Source organism: Zonotrichia leucophrys, chromosome 7, assembly GCF_028769735.1.
Source record: "Zonotrichia leucophrys gambelii isolate GWCS_2022_RI chromosome 7, RI_Zleu_2.0, whole genome shotgun sequence".
In the NCBI taxonomy this organism is placed as follows: Eukaryota; Metazoa; Chordata; class Aves; order Passeriformes; family Passerellidae; genus Zonotrichia; species Zonotrichia leucophrys.
The window spans coordinates 8,602,454-8,613,984 of NC_088177.1; the positions used below are offsets into that span (position 1 = coordinate 8,602,454).

General features: G+C 47.1%; 1 protein-coding gene across 6 annotated transcripts; it reads left to right on the plus strand.

Annotated features, from left to right (window-relative positions):
• Nucleotides 1-2,338: 2,338 nt before the first annotated feature.
• On the plus strand, nt 2,339-11,147 carry LOC135450037 (5-hydroxytryptamine receptor 5B-like). Of its 6 annotated transcripts, XM_064717651.1 has the most exons (4): nt 2,339-3,373; nt 6,330-6,411; nt 10,202-10,318; nt 10,479-11,147. In XM_064717651.1, the coding sequence occupies exons 1-4, from the start codon at nt 2,600-2,602 to the stop codon at nt 10,532-10,534; spliced, it is 1,029 nt and encodes a 342-aa protein (XP_064573721.1). In that variant the 5' UTR covers nt 2,339-2,599; the 3' UTR covers nt 10,535-11,147. The 6 variants fall into 6 exon arrangements, with proteins under 6 accessions (XP_064573721.1, XP_064573722.1, XP_064573720.1 ...); XM_064717652.1 differs by lacking the exon at nt 6,330-6,411; XM_064717650.1 differs by having other exon boundaries at nt 10,202-10,550.
• The last annotated feature ends 384 nt before the right edge of the window (nt 11,148-11,531 follow it).

Here is an 11,531-nt window from a genome sequence, read left to right on the forward strand (position 1 = left end):
AATACCATGATGTTGCTTCTGTCAAATCTCTTTACTGCACAGCCATGTGGGGGAGAGATTGCTTTTGGCTTTTCCTCTTAGCCACCACGATAAACTTTTGATATGGATTTGTGAGGAGAGGTGGAGGAAAGATGCCATTAGGAGAAGGGAAGACAAATGGAGAATCAGGGTCCTGTCTGGAAACACATTCACTTTGCTGTATGGGTGTCATCCAGCTTAAGAACTGCATCCACTTTTCAAAAATAACCCCAAAACCTTAGCATACTCCTCAAGAGCAGTCCATCTTCCCAGACACTTTTGTAAGCTGCAATACTGAAAAACATAACCATCTACTATTTTTTCCCAGTTGGTCAGAATTTAAAGAAAAAAGAAAAAAAAAGGAAAATTGTAGGCTCTGCAAAATCTTGTATAATAATTACAAAATTTCCAAACTCTCCTCTCTATTCTGGCTGTCAGCTAAAGATGTTGAGACACCCAGGGCTTTGTGGGCTCCTTTGTTTGTGGCTGCAATCACCTATGAATGTTTTCATTATTAACAAAATCAATACTGCCTGGCATCTGTGTGGCATCTAGATTCTCCATCACATTTTCAATTGTGAAAGTATGGAACCAACCATCAAAGGACTTTGGAAGGTTTGTTTTTTGTCTTGAGCTGAAATTTTCTGTAGATTTCTCAAATCAATTGCAGGATTTATATAACTGACTTTTCTTTAAAATGCTTTAGAAAGGGGGCTGATTTTCTACTAAAGAGGATGGAATAAAACTGCATCTGCTAGAACCTTTTTTAGCACTTCTGAATCTAAAACAAAAAATGGAAAATACGTAAAGAGTCAAGTTCAGTGTAGTCCCTTTTTAATGGTCTAAAAATAATCTGCCTGTAATGGATAAAAACAAACTTCTGGAAAATGTAACATTAAATTTTATATATTTGCTAAAAATAGAGCATCACTTCACTAAATGGGCTGGAATTCTGTTATCTCTGGATGAATCATCACCCTCCAGAGCTGTTATTAAGCTGTGTGCTGTCCTTGGAAGTGCTTGGAAATGGTGCTGTGACAATGCTGGCCTGGGCAGCTGCTCCCTGGGGAGCACAAACACCTCCTCACACAGCTCAGCACAGGGGAGCTTGGACACGAATTACAAGGATGCAGGGAGGGTTAAGCCAAGTAAGAACTTTCAGACTGACAGAAAGAAATATTATGACAAGACTGAGTCCAAAAAGATTCAGTTAAAGATTGAGTCCTGAAGTGATGTTTGGTGAAGTGATGAGAACTAGGAAATATGTTTTGATATTCCTCACCTCTGCCACAAGTCCTTTTCTCATCAATTCTCAGGTCAAGAGGGAAAAGTGAGAACAGATGCAAAGGAAGATGTGAAGTATCTACACTTACAAGAGATTGCTATTTTCCATCCTTTTGTGTTTTGCATCCCTCAGACTTCTCAAAAGCATCACAAAGCACCAAACATCCAGATGGAAAGATGACATTCCCATCTATTCACTGTTGATTCTATTGTCCATCTCCAAGCCCTTGGTCACATATTTGATTGTTTATTTTAAGAGCAATGAAATGGTTGGTGGGAGCACTGAGGGAACATGGCACGAAAGGGCTGTGAAGAGAAGAGGGTGTCCTGTAGCCTCATGGGGTCCATGGGGAGAAGGGGATGTCCTGTCACACCTGGGGCTGTGGGGACACAGACTATTGCTGTCTACTTGGTCCTGGTGAGGCCACATCTCAGCACTGTGTCCAAATTAGGGCTCCTCTGGAGCTACTAGAGAGGGTGCAGCAGAGGCCACAAAGGTCATGCGGGGTCTGGAGCATCTCTTTTAAGAGGAGAGACTGTGAGAGCTGGGCCTGGTTAGTGTGGAGAAGACAGGATAGAGAGGGGATCTCATTAATGCACATTAGGATCTCAAGGGCAGGTGCAAAGAGCATGGTGCCAGACTTTTTTCAGTGGTGCCCAGCGACACCACTGAAAAACTAAAACACAAGAAGTTAAGCCTCAACATGAGGAAGAACTTCTTTACACTGAGGGTGGCAGCGCACTAAAAGCTGCCCGGGGAGGGCGTGGAGTCTCCCTCTCCGGAGACATCCCAAACCCACCTGGATGCGTTCCTGCCCGAGGTGATCCTGCCCGGGCAGGGCGGTGGGACGGGGTGATCCCCAGAGGTTCCTTCCAGCCCCGACAGCTCGGATATCCCGCCAGCAGCGCGCATTTCACCCCTCGGGGCCGCGGGCAGCAGCCGGGGAGGCGCCGCCTCCCGCCCCACACGGCCCGGCCGCGCCGCCGCCCCCGAGGCGGCCGCTGGGGCGGGGCGGCAGCGGTGGTGCCGCCCGCCCGCGCTGCCCATGCTGGAGCCTCGCCGTGCTTCCCTCCCTTCTCCAGCTTCCCTCCCTTCTCCAGCCGCCCGGGATGGGCGTGCGGAGCGGCGGGAGCGGGCGGGAGCCGCGGGCAGCGCTGGGGCGGCGGCACATGTGGGGCGGCCGCTGAGCGGAGCCGCGTCCCGGTGTGGGGCTCCCGCTCGCCGGCAGCGGGGCTGGGGACGGTGCTGGCGGCCTGGGAAGGGGCAGCGGTGAGGGGTCGAGCCCCGGTCCCGGGCATGGCGGAGTCCCTGAGCCCCTGCTCCCCACGGGGCCAGTGCCAGCCCAGCATGGGCGCCAATACCTCGTCTGCCAACGTGGACGCCAACGCCTCCTCCTCTGTGGTGGGCGGCAGCGCGTGGAGGGGCCGGGAGCCCTTCTCTATCTTCACCGTCCTCATCCTCACCCTGCTGGTGCTCCTGACCGTGGCCACCTTCCTCTGGAACCTGCTGGTGCTGGCGACCATCCTGCGAGTGAAGGCCTTCCACCGGGTGCCCCACAACCTGGTGGCCTCCACGGCGGTGTCGGACGTGCTGGTGGCGGCCCTGGTGATGCCGCTGAGCCTGGTGAAGGAGCTGTCGGCCGGGCGGCGCTGGCGGCTGGGCCGGGAGCTGTGCCTCGTGTGGGTGTGCTTCGACATGCTGTGCTGCACGGCCAGCATCTGGAACGTGACGGCCATCGCCCTGGACCGCTACTGGTCCGTCACCCGGCAGCTGCAGTACACGCTGCTCGCCCGCCGCCGCATCTCCAACGTGATGATCGCTCTCACCTGGCTGCTGTCCGCCGCCATCTCCCTCGCCCCGCTGCTGGGCTGGGGCGAGATCTACAGCCCCGAGCAGGAGCGCTGCCAGCTCAGCCAGGAGCCGTCCTACACCATCGTCTCCACGGGCGGAGCCTTCTACCTGCCCCTCTGCGTGGTGCTCTTCGTCTACTGGAAGATCTACAAGGCGTCCAAGTTGCACATGGGGGCCCGCAGGAGGAACGCCGTGCTGCCCCTGCCCGAGGCTGCCCAGGTAAGGCCGGGCAAGGGGAGGGAGCCCTCGCTGCTCCCCCGGGCACTGCGCTCTTGCTTCTCCTCAGCTCCGGCCCTCACTCCTGGTGAGGGGTTTTTTTCCATCCTCAATGGTGGGTTTGGCACAGCGAGAAGGCTGCGAGGTGCCCTGGGGCTCCCTGTGTGTTTGACTTTGTCACAGACTGGATGTGAGCATCAATTAGCCAGTCAAAAAGTACAGCTCCTGGAGAAGAGCTTTGTTCTCATTTTTACTTTGTGGTTTATAAGAGTAAGGGACAGGTGCACTCACTGCCAGTCGAGAGAGACACTTGAAAATTATCTCTTTGTTCTGAATTTGCCATTCTTTGTTTTTGGGTTTTTTTCCCGCTTTATGTTTTTATAGCATTAGGGAGGTTAAAAAAAGACATAAACAGATCCCCAGATCCTGTACCAAGATAAATGCACATTTATCTACCAGCACAGACTTGGTGTGTCTGAATGCATTCTGGTAAGCAAATTAAGCACTATACACAATATAAACTTATATAATGATGTGTTTGGGCTGTTTTTCCTTGAATGCTGCTCACTGCACAGTGTTGAAGCAATGAGCAATCGTTTCTGGTTTAAAATTACCTGCTGGCTTCAAAACCATGTTCTTATCGCAGAGATTGCCTATAATCCTGCAGTGCCCTAGCTGTTTAGGAGGTCTCATTCATTTTGGGGATACGCCTTGGTGACAGGAAAGCTGGGTCCCTTCAGAAGGGTTGGGGTTGGCTCCTCGTGCTCTGTAAGTCAGGCTCTCTGCATGATGCTGCTGTCACCCATTCCATACCTCCACAGTGCTTGACTGTGTTCTCTGTAAACTTTCCCTGTTTGCTGTCTCCTACTCTTGCTCTTAATCCTGCCAGTCTTTATGTTTTTGTGATTACATGTTGCACTTCCTAAGCCCAGTCCCTTCCCAGTAGCCAAAAATGAGCTGTGTGGATCTTAAGAGATACCTACAGAGAACATTTCTGTTCCATTGGGGTTAATCCTGCAGAGCCTCATCCCCTGCAAAATCCTATCTTAGATTTGGAGGCAAGGAAGCTCATTATGATGGTCGCACGTAAGAGTCTGTGGGTTGTGTCCCCAGTTAATTGCATAATTGCAGTGGCAATAATTGCATAATGCACTGGTAATTATGTGTGATTAGACTTGCAGATTTGGATCATAATGTCTTGAAGCTGCTTCTAATGTATATTGATTTATGAAAGTATCTTCTATGAAAAAGCAAAAAATTTGTTAGAAAAGTAGAGAAGGTCTCCTCTAGTGGCATTTTTTTTTCCTACGATCTTCAGCCCCTAGCTTGCACCAAATTTCTTCCAAATCGTTTTCAGTACAATGAAAGTATTGCTTGGAGTTAATGTATAATCTCTTCAAGCACAAGAGCCAGCTGATTATTTGTAGTGTTTTTGCATGCTCTATCTTTTACACACACACATACCCATACAGGACTAGTTATCTGGAATCTAAAATTCTGGGAAGTGAAATGAGCTGAGGCATTGCTGCTCGAGCCAGTGGAGAGACAACATCACATGACAGTTTCAGCAAGACAGAGTCTGGCTGCAAAATGTCATAGTTCTGTCTGCAGGAGGCCCTGAGCATGGCTGCCAGGTGAGTGCTTTTTGTGATGCAAAGTCTGGGGGCTGCTTTAGGCTGTACTGGCAAAAGGGCTCTGTCACAGTGAGCTACACACCCATTTTGGGGGAATTATTGCAATGCCAGCAGATGCTCAAGCCAGTAGGTCTTATTTCTCATTGGTGTGATTGACATATCAACTGTGATTGACTTCTCCTGACAGGAATTCTTGAGTCTGCAGTTGGTGTGTAGTGGCAACTTCCTCTGTTGTCCCAGCAGCTCCATTGGCTGACTTAAATTAAAAGACTTCTGTGATTCAGATGCAAACTTTACTCCTCACCTGAAGGAAGAGCTGATGCTGCACACATGTAATGAACTCGTGGATCAAGCAAGCTGGCATTCAGGATGCATTTCTTGTTTTCTTTCTAAATTAAGATGCTGAGATTTACTCACAGAGTGTTACCCTGATCCTTTTTAAGCTTGTGGTAGTAGGATCCATCACTTTCACAGGAAGAGTAGCAGTTCCCCAGTGAATTCTGGAGGGGAACCTTCACACACATCACTACTGTTCTTTGGCAAAACCCTGTTGTTTTTTAACATGCAAACACAAAGATAACATTGCCAAACTTTGCAGGGGTCATCAGGCTGTCAGCATCAGCTCTGTCCTCTCTGATGGGGCAAATTCTGCTCTGCTTCTCATGCTTTGCCCATCAGCTCATTCTGATTTTCCCATTCTTTCTCCCTTGATGTCTCTCCTCCCTCTACTTTCTTCCATCTCCATTCTCAGAGAATGCTCACCTGTCATTCTCACCCTGGCAACATTTTCCTTCTGTCCCTGTGACTCTGGATGTGAATTCCCCTCTGCATCTATGTCAGTCCTCACTCCAGGTTGCCCTGCATCAGCTGATCTGAGGAATATTAGCAGGGAGTTTTTGGCAGACGATGCCCAAGGCTGGCAGTGCTTCCCAGTCTGGAGGTGAGCAATAACAGCAGTGATCCCTGCTGGGAGAGATGTCTGAGTTGCACTCAGCAATGAGCTGTCAGGTGCTGCTGGACTGGAACTGCACAGCAGGGCTGCACTTGGTGGCCTGAGCTACAACCAGCTGGTTAATTCTGGCAAGTCTAAGGACAGAAAAAGTCTGAGCTCATAGCACTCTGGTTCCAGTACGGGAATCTTGGAAAAACCAGTGCACCAACTGGAGCAGTGAGGGTGATACCTTGATGTTTGTCAGCCAGCAGAGTCAGGCACCAAAGTGCTTAGCAGGTTCCCTATATATATATATATATATATATATATATATATATATATATATATATATGTTTGTATGTGTATGTATATAATGGTTTGGTTTTTTTCACAGAGAAAGGACGTTCCTTTCAAACTGGGAGTTGGCATACATACCTTATGTTCCTACACTCTTACAGAGCTGCAGAATAGAATAGGTACAAAATAACTCTTCTGAGTCATTCTTTGGTTAAAATTTTACTTGTGTTTTTGAAAAATACTTTTCAAAACCTTTGAAAAAATTCAGGTGAGGGGGACAGATGTGAAACATCTGAGATGCTTCTGGTTTTAGTGACAGCTTGGTTTTTGCTCTCCTTTGAAATAAAATAATTGCCAAATTTGGATCCTAAATTAAACTGATGCTTTTATAATTTTTTGTTTGCCAATTATGAAACTCCCTGAAAAGTGAATTCTGCAGGCAACACTGACGTGGGTGACCCTCATTAAAAACCTAGTGACATATCATCAGTGACAGAGAGCTATGCTCTGTCACACCTGGTTGACAGCAGGCAATAATTCTCTTTCTAAACAGTGCAATTGAAATAAATGAGACTGCTTGAAAAGCAGCAGATACTGCTCGATAGTTCCCTTTTAAATCAATGAAATCACTTGTGACATCGGGATAGCCCAGCAAATCGAGGATGATGGGATCTGAATGTCTGCATTACTTACATGTAGCAATTGCAAAATCAGGTTTAAATTTTCATGTGAAGAGTTAAAAAATCAAGTTCTGTTGATGATTGGTGAAGGTTTTGTTGGGTATTTTTTATTTTTTTTTTTATTTCTGCCCTCTCAAAGTACTTGTATATGAAAACATTAGGCATGATCCAAACCTTAGAGTTTTGTGAGAGTCCTTCCCCCTTTGGGTAACATCAGGCCCCACAGCTCCAGAGGTGCTGTCTTGTTCTGCACCTTGGCCCATTCAGCTTTTCCAACTCACTTAACCAGTCAGGACAATGTGGGAGAAAAAAACCCATATTCTCCTTTTCTGAAGGGATCTCAGACTTTTTATTTCTTATTTGTGCCTCTGTACAAGTAGAAGAGATGGGTCAGGAAACAAAGTTCAGCTGTCCAGAAGATTTGCAAAAAATGTTCAGAAAAGAGTGAGGCAGGAAGCAAAGTGGGGTGGGTAGCGATTTCCTTAGAGCAGAAGAAAATCCTGAGAGAAAGCTGGTGTTGTTTTCCCTGTCAAATGAGCTCTTTGTCATGTTGGTGGAGCATCCAAGACAGTGTAGACCTTTCTTTGTTTTGATCCTTTGTTGTGCATTTATCTTCTTGTGCTCTTGTTCAAGGAGCAGTAAGTGTGCCAGGGCTGCACTGAGGCAGTAAGGACCTTTGCTGCACCACACTGTGATAGGCAAAGCTCTGCATTTGTGGTGCTAAGGCAGATTTGATTGATGTTTATCATTACTGTTGTTTTGTTACTGCAGGCCCTGCAGGTGCAGGACAGACACACACAGGGCACCTGCCACAAAGGATCAATAATAACAATCATTAAAGCTGTAAGGAACATTTTAAATCAAGGGATTTTGTCAGAAGCTCCTTGGTGGCATGTTTTCTATGATATTCTAGGAACACAGGAATTGGGAACATACAGCTCTGGGAACATGTATCCATTTAGGAGTAGTAATTTACTGGGGACAGACAAACAAGAGAAGAGGCATTGAACTGTAATTGCTGATCAGTGTACAGAAGAATAAATTCTGGAACTACAACCAAACTCCTTTGTGACTGTAGAAGGATTTGTACTTGAGCTCATTTCCTTCATTTACTTTTTATTAGTCTCACAGAACAGCAGTTATCTATGCAGTTCTCCCAGCCCATTGTCCTGGAAATAGCTGATTTCACAAGTTCTGAACCAAATTCTGGCCTCAGAGGAGCAGTCCTTTCATGCCAGCTATTTCCCAGTGCTCCTGGAGCAGTGCCTGGGCAGATGGAAGGAAATCTGTGCCCGAGGCAGAGTGTGCTGCTAGACACTGAGTGAGAGCAGTGTGCAGCACTGCAGAGATGGCTCCAGCATAACCCAAGGCATCTCCATGGACTGCTCTCATTTACACTCTGTGTCCACCTCTTCTGCTGTCACAGCCTGCTAGTGCTCATCAGTACACCCAAAATGGGAGCACAGGTTCTGTACTTGTCCTTTGTTCTGTGTGGCATGGGGATAAAGGGCAGCTGTTGTGACTTACATTGGAAACTGGAGTCATGAGAAGCCTCTGGGGCTGGCACTGGGAACTGCAGATTTGATACAGTTAGAGCTGCATTTAGTTCTAGCCAGTAATTTACAAAACGTACTATGATCTAGTAATTTACAAAACATACCATGATCTAATAATTTACAAAACGTACCATGATCTAGTTTCACTTGCTGTTTTGTTTTCAGAGGCCTGACCTAACAACTAGGGAAGTTTATAAAAACTCCTCTTGCTTCAGTAAGAGCTTCACCAGGCTGAAAATGCAAGCTTCATTGTGGAAAACATCTGAGGACTGAGGTATCTTCTAGCAAAGGAAACGAAATAACCTTTTCTTACAATATGCAATTAAGTGACAGAAGGGTCACTGCTAGGAAATTCTGCAGCCAGAAGTAGTGAGAAGGCTCTGATTTGATTTTGTGATTTGATGATGGCACACAGCAAGCTCCATCTTCTGAGCAAGAGTTGAAGGTTAACTGCAGTACCAACCTGTGCCTGATGCTCATGAGGAAGTCCTTTGTATGGCTGTTCCCAAGAGGCACTGAGGTAACTGCTCCTCAGCGCTGAGACATCATCTTTCAGGGTTGCTTGTCACAGATTTGTGCTCATGTCATACATTCATCCCTTTTGCAGAGTGTGATTAAGGACGTGCAGAGGAAGTCCTTCTGCAGACAAATGGTGTGATCCTTGCTACATGAGGGGTGTCCCATTTTAATTGTCAGAACAGATGTGGTTTTCATTTCCCTCCATTATTTGCCTGTGCCCATAATCTGCTGCCCTTACGTTCTGCAGCCCTGGCTGGTGTCTGAGGGTGCAGACAGGGACATCCATCCTGAGGAGTGATTGTTCAGCCACTGCAGTGCTTCACTGTCTGAATTGCTGTGCTCATACTCAGCACAGGCTCTCCTTCTGTTACAGAGGTAGCACATGCATGTGCAATATGTAGCTAATTTAACAATGGCCCATATCTGGAGTGCCTGTGAATTACCACTCAGGCAAATTTTACAGCCTAAAGCTGTTGCTTTTATTGCACTCTCTTCATAACTGTAGTGCCTAGAAGAACTTTAATATCACAGGCACTTCCATCTTCAGATTAAAATCTCTAAGGAGTGTCTTCATCTGGTCAGACTCAAAGCACACAAATAACTTCTGCCCAGAAGCTGTTTGCCCTCAGTGAGAGGAGACAAGAAGCACTGTTGATAGCCTGGAAGTTTTTCCTCTCTTGCATAACCTCTACTGAAGCTAGAATTTGAACTGAAGGTCTATTGAAATGGTGTTTTTCTGGCAATGGTGTACTTTTTGAGAAAGTACAGAATCACAGAATGGTTGGACTTGGGAGGGAGCTCTGGAGATGATCTGGTGCAAGCTCTGTTGAAGCAGTTCACTAGAGCAGGTCTGAAGGCCATGTGGCAGCATGAGTCTGGTGCAGGGATAGGCAGCAGACACAGGCCTTTGTTTCCCTGCCTTAACAACCTCATTTCCCCTAGGTTTGAAGGCATCCAAGACAATAAATTGAAAAAGAGTCCCACAACACACATGGTACCAGGTCCTCTTTATTTAGCTCTGTTTGTCAGCTACACTTGGCAGCTTTTCCATTGTAATGAGTTTGGCACTCTGGGGCATTTTCTTTCTTTTAGCATGGAAGGAATGAAGTCCAGGCCTTTTGTGGTAGGTGCACAGATGTTGTGCTGTCATTTAAAAGAAATACTTCACTCAAACAAACTGTCTTGGTAAGAAACTGTGTTTGCTTTTGTTTGAGGTGAAGGAAGCTTCGCAGGAACCACAGATGGTGTTTACAGCTCGTCGTGCAGCTATCACTTTCCAGACAGATGGAGAAACATGGAGAGAACAGAAAGAGAAAAAAGCAGCTCTGATGGTTGGCATCTTAATTGGAGTTTTTGTACTGTGCTGGATCCCTTTCTTCATCACAGAATTAATAAGTCCCCTCTGTTCCTGTAACATCCCGCCCATCTGGAAAAGCATCTTTCTTTGGCTTGGCTACTCAAATTCTTTCTTTAATCCTCTCATTTATACAGCATTTAACAAAAATTACAACAATGCCTTCAAGAACCTTTTTGTAAAGCAAAGATAAAAGGGGATACAGAGGAGAAAACGATTATTGCATAATAGATTTCTTGAGGGAAACATGCCTGTGATATGAACAGTTGCCATGCACGAGAGCTACTTGAGGGGATTTAGCAGCAGTGAAAAAGAAGATGGAAGATGTCTGGATATAAACCTACTGAGAGTTTACAGTCTCCCCTTAGAAATACAGATGTGCTACACCAGTGTTTGGCAAGGAAGGTGGAAGCAGGGAACGCCTCCCGTCTGCTCTTCAATCAGCACAGGCTGAGTGAGGTGTGCGCGGTGCCGGGGCTGTCACACCCAGCACGGCTGTCACACCTAACGGGGCTGTCACACCCAGCGCGGCTGTCACACCTAACGTGGCTGTCACACCCAGCGTGGCTGTCACACCTAACGTGGCTGTCACACCCGGCACGGCTGTCACACCTAACGTGGCTGGCACACCCAGCGCGGCTGGTCCCGCCCAGCCAGCCACAAGGCCCTGCCGGAGCTCTCCTCATTAGCAAAGGCACCGTGGGAGCTGCTAATTGAGCAGTACTAACATGTTGGTGATATGAACAGGATGCTGGGTTCGGGTTTGAGATTTATTTGGGAGGGAATAAACATGCTGCAGTCAATCAGTCCGTGAGTTGATGTGAAATTAAAGAGGATGACCACCTCAGACACACAGCCTGGCAGGACTGAGGGGCTGTGTGCTCTGCAAGCAGCAGGGCTTGATGGGCAGGCTTGATCAGACAGGGGTCACCTGTGTCCCCTGGGCTTAAGTGAAACTTAAGAGGCAAGCACAGAATTACTCAGAGTCCCTGAGAATGTGTTCTCACAGGAGGATCTAGTGAGGATTTTTCACTTGTGCTGTCCTCTCTCACTCTGCCAGGCTCAGACTCTGCCTGTTTTACAGAACCCAGGTGAGCTCAAGATAGACACCAACACCTCCAAGTGAATGGGGGCTGTGTGCCTGGTTATTTCATGCTGCCATAAAACTGAGCAGGCATCTGTGTGACAAA